General features: G+C 37.3%; 1 protein-coding gene across 3 annotated transcripts; it reads left to right on the forward strand.

The window, feature by feature from the left end:
• The first annotated feature begins 800 nt into the window (after positions 1-800).
• Positions 801-23,457, forward strand: LOC145597491 (ubiquitin carboxyl-terminal hydrolase 8-like). 3 transcript variants are annotated; one of them, XM_081653673.1, is made up of 13 exons: positions 801-1,110; positions 1,521-1,766; positions 6,659-6,800; positions 8,624-8,683; positions 8,763-8,858; positions 9,201-9,557; positions 9,658-9,798; positions 15,908-16,078; positions 16,369-16,626; positions 17,390-17,538; positions 19,736-20,281; positions 21,888-22,161; positions 23,000-23,457. In XM_081653673.1, exons 1-13 carry the CDS (start codon positions 893-895, stop codon positions 23,108-23,110), a joined length of 2,769 nt encoding a protein of 922 aa, XP_081509799.1. In that variant the 5' UTR covers positions 801-892; the 3' UTR covers positions 23,111-23,457. The 3 variants fall into 3 exon arrangements, with proteins under 3 accessions (XP_081509799.1, XP_081509800.1, XP_081509801.1); XM_081653674.1 differs by having other exon boundaries at positions 1,665-1,766; XM_081653675.1 differs by lacking the exon at positions 1,521-1,766.
• Positions 23,458-24,839: the final 1,382 nt, after the last annotated feature.

Here is a 24,839-nt window from a genome sequence, read left to right on the forward strand (position 1 = left end):
GGAGAAAATAATAAACTATGGAGTTAGTAAGGTTGGTGGAAGAATAAAAAAAATTGTAAAAGGCAAAAATAGTGGAGAGAATTGGAGAAGAGAGAATATATGTTGGGTCCACTAGGTGAGAGAAATTAATTAAATATTATAAAATTTTTTCAAATAAGGAAATGATCAACTATTTAAAAATGGCCGTAAATAAAAAGTGGAACAAGTATTTAAAAACAGAGGGAGTACAAGAGAGTTTTTTTTTTTTTTTTTTTTTGAAGGGGAGTACAAGAGAGTACTTAAGAAAGGGCTGAGAAGTGAATAATTGGTGTCTAAACTATGAACTACCCGTAACTCATTCTTCTGGAAAAAAAAAACAATTAGGTTTTACAAATTATTAACCCAGTCCACATTCAACAAAAATCAAGCCCAGCCCAAATAACTTTTGTTTGAGAAAGCCCAAAAAACTCACAAGACTCTTTTTGCCGACCTTTTATTGGAGTACGAGTTGAGCTACCTCGGTTTCCACAACCATTCCACGTGTAACAACCCCCTACCCCACAACCTGAACCTCTGAGAATCATCTAGACCAACCATCACTCCACTCGCTTTTTTTCACCTTTAAACTACGGTATCTAATCAAATCAAACTCCTAATTTAAAATTAATAATAATTAATTAAATAAGCCTTTCGTACTCCCACAAAAAACCTTTCAATTTCCCAATTTAATTTACTTTTTTTTTTTTTTACTCTGCTTTCATTCATGCCCTCTTCTTCTTCCCCTTCAACTCTGACTCAACAACAACAAAAACGACGCTTTAAATTCAAAAAAATAATCAACGCTTTCATCATCTTTATTTTCTCTCTCTTCTCCCGCCTCTTCAATTCTCTTAAACTTTCTCTCTCTTCCGCCATGGATGACGTCTTCGATCCCGACGAGTTTCTCGCCGTCGACGATACCGCCGCCAATAACAACGCCGCCGATGATGACGTCGACGGCGGCGACGATGACGGTGATTTTCTCTACTCGCACGCTCGTCGTCGCCGGAGAATTCACTCTTCTCCTCCGTCGTCGGCGTCGCCTTTGGCTCTCGCTATTCGCCATGATCGTCTCTTCCTCGTCTCCTACAAGTATGAATTCTCTCTTTTTTTTGATTAGTTCGTTTGGTTTTGAGTAATGTGGAATTTGAATTGAGTTCAATTGAGTTGAATTTAAGTGAATTGAGTTGAATTTGATTGAATTAAGTTGAATTTGATGAAATTGAATTATATTTTATTGAATTGAGTTGAATTTGAGTGAATTGAGTTGAATATGAGTGAATTGAGTTGAATTTGATTGAATTAAGCTGTATGTGATGAAATTGAGTTGTATGTAGTATTTGATTGAATTGAGTTGATTTTGAGTGAATTGAGTTGAATTTGATGAAATTGAGTTATATTTGATTGAATTGAGTTGAATTTGAGTAAATTGAGTTGAATTTGAGTAAATTGAGTTGATCTTTGAGTGAATTGAGTTAAATTTGATTGGATTGATTTTGAAGATGGTGGAAGGATGCGAGTGAGGAGTGTTTAGGTAGTGAGACTGTAATTAAAGGTGTTCGTTATACGGCGGCGGCAACGGACGATGATGATGATGATAAGAGGGAGAGTGATTATGATGATGAGATTATTTTGAATTTACACAGAGAAGTGAATGATGTCGGCAATGGAGATGATAAGGGCGAGGGTTTCTCTGGTCGGGAGTATGCTTTAATAACTGAAAGCATGTGGTTTAAGGCGCTTAAATGGTGAGCAATTTAATTGTTTTAATTTATTTTATTTTAATTGTTGCATGCCTTCAATTTCTCGTTTTTTTAGTTATTGTTATCATGATTTGCATTGAAGTTCTTGCTCTAATTTGTTCATGTTTGTGGTCATTCGATAAAAAGACAATTCTGATATGCATTTATTTTGTTGGTTGATTTTATTTGTAATCTGTTACGGATGATATTTACTGATAAAGTATGTGCAAATTTTAAAGTGAATTTTTAGGAATTACTATAAAACATTTTTGTAGTAGTACTAATAAAATCGATTGCAACTAAAGGCTCATTTACCGGGGGCTAGTTGCTTAATTGTAGTAATGTATGAACTTAACGACAGAATTTTTTTTTGGGTTTGGAGTCTTCAAAGAAATTATCAATTAAAACTATTGGTGCACAGGTGCAATTACTGTAATTAGGGAATTCGAATATATTTTTGAATTGAATGTCTATTGTCTTGTATTGGAGGTTCACTCTGAGGTGGTTTTAATGATAAGCGGAATTTTTTTTGTGACACTCAACATTTACCAAAAAAATCAATGTTCCGAACTCTTCAAACTCTAAATTGTAGAATAACCCAAAATATGAACATATTACATAGTAGCGATTACAAATTCAAAGTTCATACGTCACAACAACAATCAACAATATTTCTCTTTATAAAGTGAAAAGATATCCTTTTTTTTTTGGGAACCACGGGTTTCAGCCAAGTTAAAGACATGCAACTGTCCAATCTGGAACGCCTTAGGTTGTAAAAAATACAAATGAATTATGATCTATTCTATTATTAACCAATAATTAGAAAATAACTACTTACACCCTGCAACATCTGTTGTCACTTCTGGGAGTAAAAAATCCTAAATCCTATAATCGGCTGATCACCCAATTTTGCCTCCAAAACCACCTTTAAACTCACTTAAACACCTTTTTTTTTTTTTTTTTTTTATTTTTTTTTTTTATTTATATATTGGAAACACTTAAACAACTTATGTAACTTAATAGATCTATGCAATATGAGCATCCAGTCTGGGTTACATGCATTTCAGGGTTGGGACAATGTAGATTTCTAGAGAAGCCAAAAAAGGCCATAAATGATTTGGATAGAGTAAGATGGAGGGAAATTTTCAACCAGTGATGACATCACTGGTTTCGCTTTTAGTATTAAGTTATTGATTGATTGCTTTTTATATTACTAGTATTAGCTTGGGTTAGTTTAGGTTAAGATACTTGTTACAAATATTATCAAATGAGGTGTCATTAGATTCTTAGTAATGTGTAATTTCACTATATAATATTTGCTTAAATTTTGTTATCATGAAATATTAAATGTACTCCTATTCCAGAATAATTGACACGTATGACTTTTACGCATTGTTCATATGCAAACTTTAACCATAGTTTTTTAGTAAATAGATTAATTTAACAAAATTTTATTGTAAGTTATTACAATCGTTGAAAAGTTATACAATAATTTACACAAAAGCGAGAGTTATACAATACTTTAATTAGTTGACAAACTTTGATCGACACATGGTTTGGGCATTAATAATGAATTACCTTATATAAAAGGTATAAAAGATATGAAATGAAAATATGGAATGTATATATGTTAACTAAATATGGAAAAAATATCTTCGTTGGTATAGTAGAAGATTGTTTAAAAAAATTTAACAAAAAATAAAATAAAATAAATAAAAAAAAACATTTTGGAGGAAAAATACAGCACTCTGTTTTAGTATTTTAGTATTATGTTATTGATGGATTTCCCTTTTTTTTTTCACACACTCTTTGTAACTTATAATATCTTAAGTTGTATTGTAGTAAAAATTATAAAAAGTCGATATTATGAAAGTGTAGTTTGAGATTAATCTAGCAAGATCCCACATCATAAATGGAAATTTTCCAATGTGTAAATATCAATAGACGATTAGAGAAGTGTGTGTGAATAATGTAAAATTCCAAATGTTATGATTTAAAAAAGGTGGAAGTAATAAAAACAAATTCTATCATGAAATGTTCTGTCAAACAGGTATTATTAATATAAGGTTTCATGATATGAACTTTTTAATATTTTTGTTACTAACATTTAATTTTATATATCTAAGTTTAAACTAATGCATTAGCATGTGTGCCAAGTTTAACTATGTTAAATACTCTTGTATAAAGTGAGTATAACTAGGGCTGTGCACAGGTCCAGAACCGGACCGGACCGGACCGGGACCCCTTGGACCTGAAGACCGGTATTTGGAAATTTTGGGGACCGAGGACCGGACCTGAAAAAAATCAGGTCTGACCTGTCCGGACCCGAAAATTCAGGTCCGGTCCGGTTTTAGACCTGTTTCAGCAAAATCTTGTTGTTTTTACCTTTGAAAATATATAATTACATAAAATCCAATAAGAAGGCTTTGGCCTGCTGCTTATCTATATGCATTTTGTAGAAAAAATCAAGCATAATATATACTTTTATTCATAGGTCTACTATATTTAAATGCAAAAATTGATGATAACTATATGTATTAGATACTTTGTATTATTTACTTTACCAACTGTCCAACTGAAGTCTTGACAGCAAGCAAAAATAGTTCTTTCTTCTCTGAATTCACCATTAATGAGCAATTTGAAAGGTACTTTGTATATTTATCTTGCAAAATCAAAATGTAATAAGTAATTGAACATAGTACAAGTCGAACAATGAGGTTTGAAAAGCAGTGACTCGAGACATAGCTATAACTCGACTTTGAGAGTTCCGATGAAGAAGACGCGGCGGCACACGGTGAATTGATGGTGCTAAACTCGCCGGAAAAAATAGAGTATGTGTGAGGGTGACTATGAGATGTGACTCCGCTGGAGAGTGGAGACTAGGAGAGAAGTTTTTTGAGTTTGAAAACGTTAGGGTAAGGTAATGGGTAAGTCAGTGAGTAAGAAAATTCTCAAAATTTGTATTTTTTTTTTAATTATTATTAAAATCCGGGTTTCAGGTACAGACCTGATTTTTCCGGGTTTAGATCGGACCGGACCTGAAACCCAGAATCCACTATTTTCTTGGACCGAAGACCGGACCAAAATTAGCAGGTCCGGTCCGGGCTGATCCAGGTCCAAAATACGGTCTGGACCGATTTTTGCGGGCCCTAAGTATAACAACAAACAAGTGCATATAATAAATATGATCTAATTTGGTTTTTTTAATGATTATTTTTTTTTTAAACAATTTTATGATCATATTTGAAACAAGTAAATATATGCTTAAACATGTTAGTTTCCTATGCTTTTCACTTGAATGCTCTTGGTCCTTGTTTATTTGAATTGAATGAATGTAGATTATTATTAACATGGCTATGAACTAGCAACCCAGGCTCAATTCAAAATCTTAAGTTTGTACTTGTTCAGTTTGCTAATGCTAATCAAGTTTGACTGTTTTTAATCATATTGAAATTTCATAAGTTGAAAAAAGATTTGTATTGAGAATCATATTCAATATATGATATGTTATGATATATTTAAAGACGTTCAAAAACTATTGAGTATTTGATAGAAAAATAAAATTATTACTTTTCATCAATTTGAAAAATGATATAGAGTTTTTCAAACTTCTAAATTTAAGTTTTTGAATTATCTTATGATCATTATATAATGGAAACAAATAGTATAATTAAACACTAATTATTTATCTAAGTCAACTATAATTTTGTTCGACAGAAAAGCTCAATAACTAAATGGCTAAGATAAGTAAGACTTCTTGGTCTCGAGTTCAAGTCTTGCTATAAATATTTTTTAGTTGTCAAACTCAATCATTAAATAATGGAAACAAATAGTATATTGTAACACTATTTATCTTATCAAAGTTAACTGTAATTTTGTTGGATAAAAAAGAACAATAAATAAATGGCTAAGATGGTAAGACTTGTAACTTAAAACTTGTTGGTCTCGAGTTAAGTCTTGCTATAAGCATTTTTAGTTGTCAAACCTAATACATGTGGTCAAGGTGACATGTCATGTTTATAGTGACACATGATATATATTGATTGCAGTCACGTTTATAGGACTTAAAAAAGGTGACACGTGGCACGTGACACATATTCTGCTTTGGACGCTTTTTAATATATAAGTATAGATAAGGAGCAAAGCTGTAAGTCCATATGAACTGGGGGTATGAATGATTGAGAGACTGATGTACTAGTCTTTTTGACACTATCCACTTGAGTGTCATAGTGTGTTGATGATTAGGTTATGTCTTAGAATATGAGTTTTGTGAATCGATCATAGTCTTAGTTCATTTCTTCTCTTTATTGATTCACATCATCTTAGAATAAACCAAGGTTTCCATCTGAACTCAAAAAATCTTGTGAAATCTACACAATGATTTTAATGTATTTTTTTGCCCCTGCAATGTTGTAACTTGCCACAATTAAGATTAGGCACTCATATTCACGCATGTTTTTACTTCCATGGTTTTAAGTCCTAGAAATATTGTCTGTCAGAGATTTGGAGCAATTTATGTTTCTTTGTAAAGGTTAACTTGTTGTGCTTTTATTTGACTAGTTATAGCTACAAATTATCTTTGTTCTTTAATTGTTTATTCTTGTGTTTCGAGTTATCTAGCCTACTTTATCCATTTAAGCAGCCTCAAAGGAGGTCTTATATTTTTGTGCTCACTTGGTTAAGTGTCATCATCTTAAATTTTATAGTTTGCTTAGTTGTATATCAATGTAATCAGCCATGTCTTTATTGTCATGAGGACCTGCATTGGATTTGTCATTGTTCTTGGAGTTGCGGGTTTTTTTGTACATACCGAGTCATCTAAATTGCTAGGGGATTGTTAACATGCAATGTTTTCATTCAGTGTCATGAGCGTGAAGATGTCTTGCTTATCCCTACAGGCATAGTGATTATTGCACAAGAATTAAGGATATGGGATGTTCTTTGGCTGCAGAAGATGATGACCAGGATGTTTTCACTATTCAGATTAGGTTGTCTGTAATGCAGCAGAATGATTCTCTTGTTGTGAAGATATCTCTGATGGTGAGCCCCCACCCCCCTCTTCCTCTTTCTTTTGTGTGTGCGTGTGTGTGGAGGTTTTCAGTTACTGATTATCTTTATTGCTATTAAGGCCAAATATATGTAATGGTTTTACTTTATACGTTGCTGTTTTCACTCATTTTCTTTAGCTGCTTGTTAATTCTTAATCTGACATATGAGACCTATGTCATCCATCCCTTGGTGGGGATGGGCGAAATTTGCTCTATATAGTGTATTGAGCACGGATCTTCTCTGTTCAACAACTGAACTACTTGTTTCACCAGGAATTTTTTTTTATAAGGAGGTGGAGAAGAACATTTGAACAAGGGATTGTTGGACAATTTTATTTAGAACCCACCTTTTTACAGTGTTGAAGAGGTCTGGTCAGTTCTTCCATTAGAACAGTTTGGCCTTTTTTTAAATTTTTTTTTTTACTCAATACTTTATCATTCTCATATACACCGAAAAAAAAAGATAGATGACGTCAATGGATATGAGTGCATGAATTAAGATTGTGTAAAATGATTATGGAATGTCCTGCAAACAAATGCTGACCATTTCATTCTCTTTGAGTTGGGTGATTAGCATTGTGAGAAATTTCTTCGAGCTGCCACCTTGTAATGCTTTAAATGAGTAGTAGTTATAGTTATTATTTTCCCAATTTTTAAATGAGTAGTCGGACGAAAATATAAATCTAAGTGCCTAACGATTAGGATTTCTTTCATTCTTTGTTATGTTTTGCTTGTGTATCATAGACTTGAGCAGTTTAGAGTGTCCTTGAATGAGTATTGTATATTTATTTTGCCTATAAAAACCGTGTAATTAATAATGGTATTTTATGGTGTTTTGCCCAAGATATTGATAGTGGAGGTTGGTGGAGTTATTATTTTTTTTGACATGTATCTATATTTATTGGTCCTTATGGATAGTCTCTTTGTTCTATATATTGTTTTGACACATATTAAGAACTAAAGGGGCGTTTGGATTGGGGGTATTCAAGAGACGGTAATGTAAATATGTAATTAACAAGGATGATCATCTAGTTTGTTAAGTTAATTAAATTATTCCCTTTTCCCACTCAATTACTCCAAAGTCCTCCTTTTTCTCTTCTACTACATAACCATCTTGATCACTACTTTGACCTGCTCACCTAACAACCAACCACCTTACCCAATCACCTGAAATTCACCCGCCATAAAACCACAAAAACCCATCCCCACCCAACCAAAACCCACCCCACTACCCTAGTAACCTCCTCAAAGTCCACCACCATGAAAACCACCTCTAACCATTCAAACCCTCCCAAATTCATGAATTAAGCTTCCAACCAAACCACCCTGAAAACTCCTCACCCTCTTGAAAACCCACACACCACCACCTAAACACACTAAAATAACCTAAGAAAGCCTTCATTTGCCAAAAGAATTCACCCCCACCACCAGAAAACAATACCAACCAATATATGTTACATTAAACGAGGGGTTGAGCGGCAGCCGAAGTATAAGACGGCTGTGACAGTTTTAATAGAGTAGGAGGTTGGGGGGGGGGGGGATAGTGGGAGTGGTGGTGGTGGTGGTTGTCGTGAAAAAAGTAGAAGGGAAAGAGTAGTTGTGGTTGTGAAGAGAAATGGTGATTGTGGAAAATAGAGTGATTACCTTACTTGAAAAAAGAAGACATTTTGAGGTCTAACCTTTCTTTTCCTCATAAATTTTTCTTAATCTTTTTATTTCCACATTTTTAAATAATCGCCCCCTAAATGTAGAGTAAGCTGGTTCTTGGTAACTTCTCTCTGTTGCTTACCTGATGCAGCTTGTGATTCATTCCAGGATAATCCGGTCCAGCTTTACAGGCGAGCTTATGAGATTTTTGATGTGCAGTCGTACATGGTATGTTGCTAATGAAAAATGCTGCATTTGTGAATGTATGTTGTGCTGAACAATTTTCTAACTGTATTGAATGAAATAGGTTTGTATTTGGGACTTTTCTGGGCAGATGACCAAATTTTTTGAGAGAGATGGTAAAATATTTCCCTATGGCGGTCCAGGCCAGGCTGCTGAAGAGGTAATTCTTGTTGCACTTATGCATCTGTTATATTGATGATCTCGTTCATTTTAGTTTGGCTCCAAATATCTCTAAATTGATGTTACTGCTGCTGGATTTTGAAATGTAACCTTATGTATACAGTATATTAAGCTTGTACATGCACATATAGCGGCATCACATTTAAGATGATTTGATTGGGTTTTAGCAAAGTTACCTAAATAATCTGGATCTTCAACTGTGCAAGAGAATCAGTCTTTCTTATCTTTGTTTTGTTTTTGGGGCAATTAGCTGTTTTTATTTTCTTTTTTTATATTTTTATTAAACTTTTGATTGTCTTAATGTTTATGTATTTTAATACAGGCTCTCCTTGAATTAGAAGTTTACGGATTGCCAAGTTTTGCCAAGGATGCAGAAGTTAAAATAACTGATTTTTCCATGGAAGAAAGATCCAGCAGTGGAGGCTCTTGCAGCAGCTGGCCGAGTAAGATGAATGGAGCCGTTGATAATCAAAGTCCTTCACCACTTCTCAGTTTGCAATCACGCACTCAAGGATATGGAGAAACTGGTGTGCTGGGTTTGACCGGACTTCTAAATCTTGGGAATACCTGCTTCATGAACAGTGCAATTCAGTGCTTAGCTCACACTCCAAAACTTGTTGATTATTTCCTTGGAGATTTTAAGAAAGATATAAACTATGAAAATCCTCTAGGCATGAATGTAAGTGGTTCTTTATTGGTCCTAATGCTGCATTGCCCGCTTTAGTACCTTGCTGTTCATGCCATTTCAAGTTTTCTAAATGCTTTGTTCGTTTGGACAGGGTGAGCTTGCTTTGTCTTTTGGGGATTTGTTAAGAAAGTTGTGGGCTCCAGGTGGTATGCCTGTTGCTCCAAGGTTATTTAAGTCAATTTTAGAGAACTTCGCTCCTCAATTTTGTGGCTATAACCAACATGATTCCCAGGTAAGTTCTGTTTTGTATGGAATAATGTTACGAGAAGGGCATATTCGGAACATGTAAAGTTTTCTAAAGTTTAGAAGTAGGTTAATGTCTTTCCACCACACGCTTCTTGGCTCCTTTCCATCCATTGAAGGCAAACTGTACATTTGGAAAGAAAAGGTGGTTCGGGGGTGGGGGTATGTAATAGACCGAGTTGGAATTGTAATTTAATTATACTGGATGTTTCAATTTAATGGAAGAAGGGCAGATTTCTCATTCAATTACTCAAGAATACAAGGATAATTAGTAGCTTGAGGCTACAAGTCTCTAAGCCACTTTAGGTAGCCACTCTCTTGTGTTTGCCTTACAAATTTCTGGATGAAAACCACTACAAGGTAAAGCTATCATACTTAAACTAGTTATCAAAGTTGATCTTAGGGAGATACATGTGACTACTTTACTAATTAAGAAAAACCATAAATGAACATAACTAAAGATGGTTGCCCTTCTTTCCTTCATTCTTCTTAATTGTTTTTGGCCCTTAGCAAAGAAATGCCTTCCCTATGCTGCTGGTTGTTGCTGCCCCTTCTTGCGCCTCGAATACACCACCCACGGTTGACTTGGGTCCATGACAATACTTCCCCCCCAAAGTTTCACCTTGTCCTCAAGGTGGAAGGACGGAAAACGATCCACGATTGCTTGATAATCTTCCCAAGTTGCTTCGAATACCGGTAAACCCGACAATTGAATGAGAACCTCCAAGACCACCGTGCTCCCTCCCCTACGCTTACGGACATCGAGTAATTTCTCAGGCTCTACAACCAATTCGAGGTCGGCGGGCAGTTGCTCCGGAATTGTTTGATTGATGGTGCTAATCCCTGTAGCCTTTTTTAATTGGGAAACATGGAAGGTAGGATAAAGTTTGCAAGAACTGGGTAACTCAATTTTGTATGCCACCTTGCCTATTCGCTGGAGAACCTTGAAGGGACTGTAGAAGCGAGCCGCCAGCTTCTCGAACGGCTGTTTGGCCCAGGAGCGCTGCCGGTACGGACGGATTTTTAGGAACACTTCATCCCCCACTGCAAACACCTCTTCGCGGCGGTGTTTATCCGCATTCTTCTTCATGATCTGCTGCCCCCTGATCAAATTCAGCCGCAATTCATCGAGCATACAATCCCTCTCCCGAAGCTGTTCTTCCAAGGAACCCACCGGAGTTTTGACCAACTCCCACCTTCAATTGCTTGGGCGGATCACGGCCATAGACCACCTTAAAGGGCGTGGTTTTAGTGGCTGTGTGAGGAGAGGTAAGGTATTGTAGGCATACTCTGCCCACGGCAACCACTGAGCCCACCCCCGAGGCTAACTGGAAGCGAAACATCTCAGGTAAACTTCGAGGCTCTTATTAACAATCTTAGTCTGTGCGGATGGTATGAAGTACTTCGCTGCAAGTGCGTGCCCTGAAGTCGGAACAGCTCGGTCCAAAATCGGCTCAAGAAAACTCGATCTCTGTCGGAAACAATTGTCGAAGGAAAACCGTGCAGTCGGACTATGTCTTTGATGAATAACTCTGCCACCTTAAGGGCGGTGAAAGGATGTTTCAACCCCAAAAAGTGCGCGTACTTTGAGAACCGATCCACCACCACCAAAATTACATCCACCCCTTTTGACAGCGGCAAGCCTTCGATAAAATCCATGGACACATCTTCCCAGACAGCCGTCGGCACTGGTAGAGGTTGGAGGAGACCCGCCGGACTTTTCTGTGAAACCTTGTTCTGTTGACACACATCGCACTCCCCCACATACTCACCCACCGCCTTACGCATCCCCGGCCAAAACCACTCGGCCGCCGCTCGGAGGTAGGTCTTTACCTCACCGTCGTGACCCCCCGTCGGAGAGTCGTGGTACTCTCGCAGTAGTTTAGGAATGATGCTGGCTGATTTGGGAAGAACCATCCTGCCTTTATACTGGACTTGCCCATTGACTAAAGTGAAACCATTGGGCCCAATCTCATTGGGCTTAAGCCCTCTTTTAATTTCAGCAATCCACTCATCTTTTTCTAACTCCTGGTTCATGTCTTCCCAGTTAATACGTTGAGTACTCACCAATGCACTCAACTCACATTGCTTTCTTGATAAAGCGTCGGCCACCCGATTAGAGGCTCCGGGTTTATATTGGACTTCAAAATCGAACCCCACCAACTTCCTCATCCAACGCTGATATTCGCTTCCCACCTCATGTTGTTGCGTTATGAAGCGAAGACTTTGTTGGTCCGTTCGAACCACAAAATGCCGACCCAATAGGTAATGCCTCCATTTGACAATAGCCAAGCAAATTGCCATAAGCTCCTTCTCGTATATTGACTTAGCTTGAGCCCTTACTCCTAAAAGCTTGCTATAGTACGCAATCGGACGACCTCCTTGCATCAAAACCGCCCCAAGTCCATAACCGGAGGCATCGGTTTCAAGGATGAACTCCTTCCTAAAATCGGGCATGGCAAGCACCGGTGCGGTGGTCATGGCCTTCTTGAGTCTTTCAAAGGCCTTCGTTGCTTCCTCGGTCCACCCATACGCCTCTTTCCTGAGCTGTGCCGTTAGTGGCCCGGCCACTTGAGCATAATGGGCTATGAACTTGCGGTAGTAGCCCGTCAAGCCTAGAAACCCCCTCAACTCCTTGAGGTTTCGTGGGCTGGCCCAATCAAGGATGGCCTTGATTTTTTCATTGTCCATTGCCACTCCTTGCCGTGATATAATATGTCCCAAGTAGGCCACCCTTTGACTTCCAAACTCACACTTTTTGTAGTTAGCATATAATTCATGCTTTGCCAACTTACTAAGCACTTGTTGCAAATGATCTTGGTGCTCACTCTCATTTTTGCTATAGACAAGTATATCATCAAAGAAGACTAACACAAATTTCCTTAGAAATGGCCTAAAGATGTCATTCATTAGAGATTGAAAAGTGGTCGGGGCGTTAGTCAACCCAAAAGGCATAACGAGAAACTCGTAGTGCCCCTCATGAGTTCGAAAAGCCGTTTTGTGGGTGTCCTCGGCTCTCACTCGTATTTGATGATAACCGGATTTTAAATCCAATTTCGAGAAAATAGCCGCACCATGCAACTCATCTAAGAGCTCATCGATTATCGGGATGGGATACTTGTCCGGCACGGTCTCGCGGTTGAGGGCCGATAATCGATGCAAAACCTCCACGATCCATCTTTTTTCTTCACTAGTAGTACCGAACTCGAAAGTGGACTTGTTGAAGGCTTGATTATTCCGGCGTCTAGCATCTCTCGAATCAACCTTTCAATCTCGTCTTTTTGGATTTGTGGGTACCGGTACGGTCTCACACTAACCGGATCCCGACCCTCTTTCAAGACAATTGCATGCTCCCTGCCTCTAGAAGGAGGTAACCCATTTGGCAAGTGAAAAACCTTCTCAAACTCTTTTAAAATAGGCCCCAAATATTCTGGCAGCCCATCACCATTGCAAGGCCCATCAGAGCCTTCTTCTTTCTCTTGGGCCTTCTCAATCTGATTTACCTCCACCCATAGCCCACTCTTTTGCTTTGTGATTGTACGAAACATGGCCTTGAGGGAAATGAGGGTGGCTTCCAAGGTCGGATCTCCGGTGAGTTTAACCGGTGTTCCGGCCACCGTAAAACTCATCTCGTGTGTCTTCCAATTCGTGGTGACCGTGCCTAATTTCTCCAACCATTGTACCCCTAATATGATGTCCGAACTACCAAGACCAAGCGGTAAGAAATCTTCTACCACGGTTACCCCTCCACTCAATTTGACCCGAAATCCTTGACACACCCCTTTTCCACGAACGGTATCCCCGTTTCCGAGGGAGACCTCGAATTCTTCACCTTCCGTAAGAGGAATTTGTAGTTCCTCCATCACCTTGGTGGCTATAAAGTTGTGAGTAGCCCTCGGATCAATCATTACTACGACTTCTCTACCCTTGACCACCCCTTTAAGTTTCATTGTCTTCGGATTAGAAATACCGACTACCGAACAAAGGGAGACCCCCACATTTGGCTCGGGTTCCTCCTATTCCTCCATACCCTCCGAGTAATCCGCACTCATCTCCTCTTCTTCGCACCCTACTCCGGCAATCAAGACACTCATCTCCTTCCTCTTGCAACGGTGTCCAATTCCCCATCTCTCATCACAACAAAAACAAAGTCCCTTTGCCCTCTTCTCTTGCAATTCACTCTCCGTTAGGCGTCTGGGCCCACTACTGGCTCTCGATGATTGCTGGGACGAACTGGGCTGACTCACACTGACGGAGCCCTGTGACTCGGGGGCCCGAGGCCAAGCTCGGTTGCTGGGTGGGGGTGTGGGTAAGCCATAGGATTGGATCAACCCAACTCCACTCCGGCCCACGTTCTGGGTTTGGGCCAGGCCAGATGACTGGGTCCAGCTCTCCAAGGCGCTGAACTCCCCGTACTGCTTCCATTCACCCTGTTCCTTTCTTCAATCCTCCCAGCCAAATCCATGGCTCTCTCCAAGGTCATCGGATTCAACAACCTCAATTCCGCCTTAATTTTATCATTCAACCCATTCACAAATTGACCAAGCATTAAACTTTCCGGTATATCCTCTAATGGAAAAGCGAGTTCGATAAAATTACGTCGGTATTCTTCCACGGTGGTCACCTGAGTAACAGCGAGCCACTGCTCGTGGAGGCTGCCGGCGTTCGAGGGTCGGAATTCTCGTAGCAGGCGGTCCTTCAAGTCAATCCACCCTCCAAACGGTCTCCTTTTGTTTTCCCAATGAAACCACTGAAGCGCCGCGCCGTCCATCGCCACCACGGCCGCCGATACCTTGTCCTCCTCCGACAGCCGATAGAAATCGAAGTACATCTTGGCTCTCATGACCCAATTATCGGGGTCTTTCCCTTCAAACACCGGCAAATCCAACTTCTTGTTTCTCCACCTTCCCGCGTCGCCACTGCCCTCCTCTGGCCACGCTCTCGGGTCCCTCGTCCTCCATTCCGGCATACCGAACCCCTCATGGCGAGGAGTTCTCACCTCATTCTCTCCATGGTTACTGCTGTCTTCGACGTTTACAGGAATGAGAGGTGGCGTCGGTGGCTGCCCGGGTTGCACCACCGCCGCGGCCAGTGCTGCCCGCACTTCATCTTGGAATTTCTCTCGCTCTTTGGCTGCTACCGTCACTTGTAAATCCTGGTCGGCTCGAAGGCGGTCAAACCGCCCTTCCATGCGCACCCTATTCTCCTCCTGCCTCTTTTGCTCTGCTTCGAAGAGGGTGGTGAAATTATCGGTGATTTCCTTTTGGGTGTCCGCCATGGCTCGAGTCACTGCCTCCGCGACCGCACGACCAATGGAGTTACCCTGGTCAGTCAGCTTCTCCTCAATTGACTTCAGCCTGGACTCGACTTCCTCTAATTTCTCGTCCACCGCGTCGGCGCGCTGGGTTAGTGAAGGTCCCCCCGCCATGATCGATGCTCTGATACGAAGTTGTAATAGACCGAGTTGGAATTGTAATTTAATTATACTGGATGATTCAATTTAATGGAAGAAGGGCAGATTTCTCATTCAATTACTCAAGAATACAAGGATAATTAGTAGCTTGAGGCTACAAGTCTCTAAGCCACTTTAGGTAGCCACTCTCTTGTGTTTGCCTTACAAATTTCTGGATGAAAACCACTACAAGGTAAAGCTATCATACTTAAACTAGTGATCAAAGTTGATCTTAGGGAGATACATGTGACTACTTTACTAATTAGGAAAAACCATAAATGAACATAACTAAAGATGGTTGCCCTTCTTTCCTTCATTCTTCTTAATTGTTTTTGGCCCTTAGCAAAGAAATGCCTTCCCTATGCTGCTGGTTGTTGCTGCCCCTTCTTGCGCCTCGAATACACCACCCACGGTTGACTTGGGTCCATGACAGGGTATAGTTAAATTATTTTCTTTCTGACTAGGGGAAAGTTTTGTGGGGTTTTAACTTTTTCTTAGTTCAGCTTTCTCCTGCGACCAATTTAATATGTGATGTAAACCATTTTCTTCTGGAATGTAAGTCTAATACACAAGAAGTTCCATTATGTAACTTGCTTCTCACTTGTATGCTGCGCCTATCTTGTCCACTGAACTCTGCTGAATACAGGAGTTTCTGGCTTTTCTGTTGGATGGGCTCCATGAAGACTTGAATCGTGTGAAACACAAGCCATATATACAGCTTGGTGATACTGAGGATCGTCCTGTTGATAAAGTGGCAGATGAACATTGGCAGATTCACCTAGCTCGTAATGACTCTATAATAGTTGATCTGTACCATGTGAGCTTAGTGTATTTTTTTTGGCTTTATATTGTTATATGTGTATAAACATGTTGGTTGATTTTATATTTCTTACAGGCTTTCAGTTTCCTTATGATCTCTCTTAAGATTGTTTATAACTGTTAATGTAATTATAAGAATAACTTTCTTTAAGTGGTAGACGCATATATTTGTTGCTTGGTAACTCGTGGCACAAAATTATTATGTGACAGGAAGATTGTAGAATTTCATATCTATATGCTTATGGGGGCATCTAACTAAAGCTCGCTTTTTACCTTTCTGCTATTTAGGGTCAATTTCGATCAAAGCTGGTTTGTCCTGTCTGCAAAAGGGTCTCAGTCACTTTTGATCCGTTTATGTACCTGTCGCTTCCTTTGCCTTCAACATCTATGCGAACAATGACTGTTACTCTTTTGAGCACTGATGGAAGTGTGCTTCCATCACCGCTTACTGTAACGGTACCCAAAAATGGAAGTTGCAAGGATCTTATTCAAGCCCTCAGCACAGCCGTTTCATTGCAAGATGATGAGAATCTCTTTGTGGCTGAGGTATGTTGCATAATCTGCTGATTGATTTTGCCATTGCACTCATTTTTACTGTTTATTAAGGATTTAGTTTATTGTTGCTTTCTTCCCTTGTATCTTAAACATTACTATACAAAAGTATTTCATACTTGGGGAATGCATCATGCCATGACCAAGTAACTTTTCCATGTGAAACTGCTTTCTGTTTCGTGTTAAGTGGTGACTGGGTTGGGAAAACTTGTAAGTTTGAAATTTTACAAATAGACAAAGCCTAGTTATTACATGACCTCAACTTTTGCGATTGTCAGTAGATAGCTGCTGATTTAGCTCAACTTGCAAGTTACTGTCTGCTTAAAGTTACTGATGCATATCTAATGTTTTGCATCTCCCTGATTTAGGTTCTTTGAATGAAAATTTTTGTTCCCAAATTTTTTTTTTGGTCAGTGTTTTTAAATCATTCATATTTTGGTAATGTTAGATGAAAGTCTCGTTGTTGGTCATCAAACGCATCACTTAGAATATAGATTATCATCTTTTGAACCGCTTGAAATTATATGTGGATTTCTCGATAACAAGAAATTATCTTAGACAAGTGAGATTTTTAACATCTGTTAGACTAGGTGGAATTTTGGTTAAGTAATTCTAGGAGGTTGGTTTGGGACCAAGGGAAGTTACTTACTTGCAGGCATACATCTTTTTGGGAAACATTATCTTGTTATCTTTCAATTGATTTTAGCTAGATTACTCTTACTGCTGCTTCATATGTGAATTTTGCTTCTTTTTGAAGGTTTACAATCACTGCATCATCCGATCCCTGGAAAATCCATCCGATTCATTGGCATTGATAAGGGATGGAGATTGCCTTGTAGCGTACCGTTTACCAAAAGAGAGTGAGGGTGGATTTTTGGTGGTTTTCATGCATCAGAGGCGTGAAAGGTATATGTCTCACACTCTCACTATTGCTCCCTGTTTGACATCATGTTAACTGGCAAGGCCCAAACCTTATTTTGTTAGAGTATCCTTCTCAGTTGCTTCTCATTCAAAATCTCCATGTAATGGTAGCAAGTTAGGACTAAAAGTGTCAACCAGAATAGCTGATTTGTAGTTTGATTTTGGTAAATTTGTGTAAGCATGACTTTGTTTTGATTTGATGACTTAAATTATGTGCATGCTGCTTTTTCAATAACATAAATGAGGTACAAAAAGGTAAAGAAAAATTACAAATATATATTGCTTGTATGTGTTAATTTTATAGCATACATCTGTTAAAATATTAAAGGTAGTCTTGTATTTTTATAAGCTACTAAGTAGAGAAAAATAGGAATGGAAAATAGAAGAGAGAAAGAAACCCCTGCTTGCCTGGTCATCACTAGGTCCCCCCCCCCCCCAACCCCCCCACCCACCCCCCGCCCTCTCTAGTTATGTGTTACAATTTGTCTTCTCAATGCTATGCATCAGCCCTTCCAGACTTTCTTCCATGTTTCTCTCTTTTTTCCCATTTGTGGCTAGTAATCTTTTAGAGACAAAAGCAGTGGTAAGAGTTTACTCCTTGCTGCAGCCAAAGTCCTTTTTCATAATTTGATGATTAAATGTGTCAAAATAATAGACCTTAGTTGTGTGTTTGGATTAGGAAATCAAGAAGTGGATGGAAGGAGTAGTAAGGGAGTTTGGATTAGAGAGAAGAGGAAAGAGGGATAGAGAAAATCATTAACACAATATTCATTTTCCATAAAAGAGTAAAACGAGAATAAAGGGAACGTTGTGTGAATCAATTGCTCCTGTTATTAATCAGCAAAGGCAACACAATTAAATATTACTAAAGAGAAGCAACAAATAGATCATATTAGCAAACCAATATGCAAGAGTTATTGAATTGAGGAGAGTAAAGGAGAAATGTGACCGAAAGGTAATTTCGTAGAGGTTCCTGAACTTTCATTGTTATTCTAATGCATAAAAGCAAATTAGAGAAAAATTTTAGAGCATTATGACTCATTTATACAAAAAATTCTTTTACTTTCCAAACCCTTCCAATTTTGGAGAGATTTGATCTAAAGCAACGAGGGAAATTCTTTCCTACTATTCCCCTTTCCTCCATTTCCCTCACCCCCTGCAATTGCTATCCAGACATTTCTGTCTCTAGTCTGTCCTTTTCCTTTTATCCAAATATAGTGTAGGTTTGAATTTATTATAAATTCCCCGTTCTCTTTTAATTGCAACATTTGGAAATTTACATTATCCACGTTCTCCCTTTTGACCCCCTTTGTTGATTTATATGTTGGGCAAAATATAGTCATGTGGGCTCTTGTAAATTTCGTCTCAATTTGTATTTTCACAATAATTTTTTTTTTGACACCATACTTAAATATTTTCACAATATCAAATTTATATATTTTTACTTATCAAAATTAGAGATATGAAGGATTAAAATTAAGCATTGACAAGTGTAAAAGTCAAAACGTTGCAACTAAAACAGAATGGAAGAATAAATATTTTTTTTCTATAATGTTTTGCAAAATTAGTTCCACTTTATGAAATGGACAATAAACTTACTAAATCGTTGGTGTTGAACTTGAAGTTTAAGTCATCAAATGAAAATATTTGAGTTGTCCTGCATGTGCTTTTTTAATGTTGTGGTTTCTTCAAATTTCGGGAACAATAAATTATTATTGCTAGATGTTGGTCAGTTGGTGTGCTACATGGCTTTTCTTAGCCTTTCAGGCAATAAGGTCTATCCCAACTGTAACAAAGTAGGGGTACTATCTGTGTTGTTTTCTGCTTGCAAATGTAATTGTTGAAGTATTAGTCTATGCTTATGCTTACAAGATTTCACTCAATTTTTAATCTGTATTTTGTACTCTTGAAGGTGTATTTATTAATCATTTTTCTATACAATTTAATGCTGTCATACTTGGCAAGAAATAAATAATAAGAATAGTTAAGTACCATGTTAGTAATTGCTTTTTTTTTTGGGGGAATTGTGTGGTAGGTTGTTCATAGACTGGTAATGAATAATTAGGGCACTCGTTTGAAAATGGACTAAAGAGTACAATAGCAACTGGGGAAGTGGTTTTATGCCTTTTCTTTGTCTATTAATAGAGATATTGTATCTTCCATAATTATTGTGTTATTTCAGGCAATTTGGCTTTCGAATCGGAAGACCTTCTTGGAGTCTGTTTGGCACCCCTTTGGTGGCAAGAATTTCTAGTATATCAGACGGAACTCAGATTTATAATGCTTACATAAAGCTGCTTCAGCCTTTATTGAATATGGATGAAGATGATTATGATGATATTGAAAATTCAGATAACGAGTTTACCAAGATGGGGTCAGGGAGTTTGTCAAATTCAGAAACTTTATGGAGCTCGGATGATGAAATGGGAGCTGACGTCTATGAGCCCTCTGACTTTCAATTTCACGTTTCAGATGAACAAGGTATGTTCAGGGGCCAGAGGATAAAATTGGGCAAACCTCTGGATGTTCCGGATGAAACTAAAACAATGAATGTGCTTGTTAGCTGGTCTAAAAAAATGTTAAGGCGGTATGATACCTCTCATCTCAGCTCGTTGCCGGAGGTCTTTAAACCTATATTCCCTGATGTGAAACCTCAAGAATCAGTTTCCTTGTACAAATGCATGGAAGGCTTCTTGAAGGAGGAGCCATTGGGCCCTGAAGATATGTGGTTAGTATACATCATCTTCAATACTTTTTCTTTCTGTAAATTGAAATGTTAATGTTAATGTTTTGTTGCATAATCACATTTGGACTTATGCCCCCTCCCTGGGTATCAAAGGCAAATATTTGTCTTTTTATAGTCACTGCAATGATATATAACATGTAACTACAGTTAAGTTTAAAGCAATTTGTTTGAGGCCTTTTGGGATTTGAGAGTTTAACCAGGTGAAATCTTGGATGCGGTTGCAATTGTGGTAACGGTTCAAAAACTGCTATCATGGGCAGAGCGGATGGTATGCGTTTGTTGGGGGATAAAATTTCAGTCGCTGTAGGCTCATATAGCAAAGGATTACATATGGTTGGATATGGTACAGTTCCAATCTACCTGAGTACAAGTATTCTAGGTTATAATCATGTTAGGTAAGGTGCTGTTAGATCACTGAACAAACTTTGAGATCAAAAATGGGCAATTGGATGAAATTAATGGATACTTGTTGGTTAGTCGTAGCTGAGAACGGAGAACATAAGCTAAGTGCAATGTACTAACCTGGTAGGGTCGGTAGGTTTTTAGTATCCAACATCATTTTTATTCTCCCTTGGTGGATTGTAGTTAAAAATTGATGGAAGTTTCTAACTTTTCATGATGCAGTTTTGGTACATTCTGAAAAAGTAAAATGTGGGATGCCTTTGTGTTAAAGTTCAACAATAGGATTGAATTGAGCTATTTTAGGAAGTTGTCACCTAAATAATGAATGGCTGTGAAAAGAATGATAGAATTTGAAATCCATGAACCATATATAGATGATAAAGACGTTAGATATTAATTGACTTTTCTTCTTTTCTAAGCTGTATGATACAGGTATTTGTAATTGTATCTGCCGTTAATACCCTGTCTAACCCATATTTATATTGACTATGTAAAGATCAGATTTTTTTGTATAGGTCACGGCTGATTAAATTACTTCTGATGTAGCATCTTTCACCTGCAACATTGTTACTGGTTAGGGCATTCTATGTATTGTTACTATAAACATGTATTTCTGAATGTACCTTTATATAAAGTTCTACTTTTAAATATATTGTGCTTGAAAGTCTCACCTTTGCTTGATTTGTTCCTTCATACTGATGAAAGTGGGAATTTCTGGTTTGCATTGTTCTTAGCAAAAGGTATCCACTATCATACTGATTAAAAGCTTAAGTCATTTTCAAGCTCAAGAATGAATTCTGAGAGAGAGAGAGAGAGAGAGATGTAACATTAAAAATGTATTTATTTTTAGTGTCTTATTGGAAAGATGTAAGGCTGAGGAGTGCTAGAGTATATCGGGTGTTATGTTTCATAGCTTTACTTTTATACTATTCTACGCTTTAAAAATATATTCATTGATATTTCATATCCTAAATCCATTAAAATTATATTTATTGCTGTAAATTTTGTGGTCTTCTATTAAAGTTATCTTATTTTCATCCTGTAACATTTACATGTCTAGAATTCCCAGTCAAGAATGAGTTCTTGTTTTGTATTTGAAACAGATAATTGACTAAAAAAAAAGTATTTTATTGCTTTCTTTGCCTTTCTATGTTTTGACATATAGATTGTCATGCTTGTGTTCAAGGTACTGTCCTAGCTGCAAGCAGCATTGCCAAGCAAGCAAGAAATTAGATCTTTGGAGATTACCTGAAATTTTAGTAGTCCATCTGAAAAGATTCTCCTACAGCCGGTTTTTGAAAAACAAGCTTGGGACATATGTTGATTTTCCCTTAGACAAGCTTGATTTGACAGGATTCCTTGCCCATGATAGTGGTCCAAGCTTGAATTGCTATAGGTTGTTTGCCATCAGTAACCACTACGGCTGCATGGGTGGCGGTCACTATACAGCTCTGGTTTATGTAAGTGCTCCCTTTCCAAATAGTCTAATGTATATTTTGACTCAGGTTTGCCATTTCATGTGTACAGTATGATAGTCTTTGACACTAATTGAGACTTCTTGATTAGGAAAACATTATATTATGTTGGAATATTCATGATTTTGAGTAAAAGAGTGCAGTATTCAAACTGTAAAGTGGTTTTATTACAATACATGTATTCTAAACAATGGGCTTGGTCCCCCAATTAATTACGTTAATGTCCATCTTTCAAGTTGTATACAGTAGGCTTAATCATCCTAGAGAATGCCTACTGTTTGCTATGGTACTTTGTTTCATAATATTTGCAACCAAGTTCCATGGCAAGTTATTTAAAAAGCTTCTTGATTATTGCAGAAGCTACCCACATCAACATTGATATTAATTCTATAGCATTTAATTTTGGGCTTTTATGACATCTAATACCTGTGATCCTCCTAGATATCTCTTAAAACTTAAGCTAGCCTGAAGATGAGAAAATGATATGAGAGTGCTGTTAATCTTAAAATAAAGCTATGCATTTACATTTATAAAAAACGTAGGCATTAGTTATATAGATATGCTTTGATGTTTGAAAAAATAAATTGTTGGATTAAAATGAGATGCAGCTGAAATTAATACAAGTAGCATATATACTGTTTATATTAGGAATATTTTGAATAATATAGTTTAGTGTCCTTGGGAGCTAGTTTATCGTTTGTCTCTGGATCCTTAGGAAGTATCTTTTAGCTGTATTATTTGGTTCACAATTAGTTACTTTGTAATCTCGGGGTATAGCTGTGCTGTGAATGTAAAGGTCTAACATCTTATGCTCCCCGTGCAGCATGGTAACAGGTGGTATGAATTCGACGACAGCTCTGTTAATCCAGTTAGGGAGGAGGACATAAAGACATCCGCTGCTTATGTTCTTTTCTATCGCAGAATCTCTGATTAAGCTTGTTGGTTATTGTTTTTTAGTTCAGTATAGAATGATGGGAAACCTAGGATTAGAATCGACACACAATTTTTTTTGTGAAGCTTCAGAGATCATCACAAGATTCACAATCAAGCAATTGTAGAGAGGAGCCGGTACACAGTGATTAATTTATCAACCAATTTTTGCATTTTTTTTTTCCTTTAGTTAATTTGGTGTATATATTTACCTTCTTAGGAATGTGACGTTTAGCGCTGCTGGCTCCTGTCTCAGTTGTTTTCTGAAAAACATTGGGCATATAATATGTATAAATTTTAGTTATTTCAGTCCTATATCATAGTGGTTTGATTACCTTCAACCACTTCCTTCTATTCTGTTTAACTTGTAACTTTACTCTGTTTGAATTAGAAGTGTACCTCGTAATCTAGGCTTAGGGCTGACCTAATTTGCAAATCTGTCAAAAAGATACTCCCTCCGTCCCCTTTTGATAGTCCCTTATGGACAAATTTTAGTCCCAAAATGTTCACCCCATTTGCTTTTTTCAACAACCATTAATATCAATTTTTTACCAAAATTTCCTCCAATTTGCAACAATATTTGTGTAAATTTAAATTTTTCATGTCAATTTTGTTTTCCCACGTATTTTATTACTTTTTCTCTTTAATTTTTTGCATACTCAATGTCAATTTACTTTTTCAATTTAATTTTACCATTCTTATTTATGTTTATTAATTCCCGTGAAAAATGTCCATAACGGATTATCAAAAGGGAACGGGGAAGTAGGTAATTAAATTGTGTTTTTTACCAATTGACCATAGTAATTTACTAGTTTGAAGTTTGTGGCTGACCAGCCCTTAATAATTGAAACTTTAATGGGGAAGTTTTACTTGTACAGTTGTACTGTCAACCAAGCATTTGTTTACATTTCTTGGTACTACAATGTTTTGTGGACTTACGATATTTTTGAAGTTATGAACAACCAAACTACTATGAGATTATTATATAGCGTGAAAGTTACAAATGCAACCCTTTACTAGTGCGGTGAGTGATAAGGGTGTCATGTAGGATTTTTATAGATTAGATTATGTGACTAAGTGAGGTACGGATGTCTTCAAAAAAAAAAAAACTGAGGTACGGAGTAATACCATAATAGTAATGTTAAGGTAAAATTTTAAAAATACTAAAGAGTAAAAAAAAAAAAAACTAAATGCAACTCTTGGGCTTTACAGTGTCATATCATAAGTTCATAACCATTAAATATACTTTGTATTTCTATGTCAACCCCACCCCTCCCTTTCATTAGTGATTTTTGTTCAATTAACTATTATTGGCTCTTTATACAAATCTTAATTTGTATTGTTAAAGATGTTTTGAAATTTCACTTTCTTCCATCTTATCCGATACGATTCAATTCTCTTTGGAAGGTATTGAAAAATACTCCTTTAGTAACTACTCCTGATTGCATGGTTCAATCCTTACATTACATTCAAACTTCTTTTCAAAAAAAAAAAAAAAAAAAATTACATTCAAACTTAATACCTCTATTATTATTACATTCAAGGGAGGGTAAATTGACTAAGAACATGCATTTAAGGGAAATTTAATTTCTTTAATCCAGTTAATAATCTCTTATTTCATCTATTACAAAAGATATTAATAAAAAAAAAGGAAAAAAGATATTATTCTCTTTCTTATATTATTATCATATAAAGTCAACAATACTTCGCTTTAATTTGTAGGTTAAGATTGA

Source organism: Chenopodium album, chromosome 20, assembly GCF_948465745.1.
Source record: "Chenopodium album chromosome 20, dcCheAlbu1.1, whole genome shotgun sequence".
In the NCBI taxonomy this organism is placed as follows: Eukaryota; Viridiplantae; Streptophyta; class Magnoliopsida; order Caryophyllales; family Amaranthaceae; genus Chenopodium; species Chenopodium album.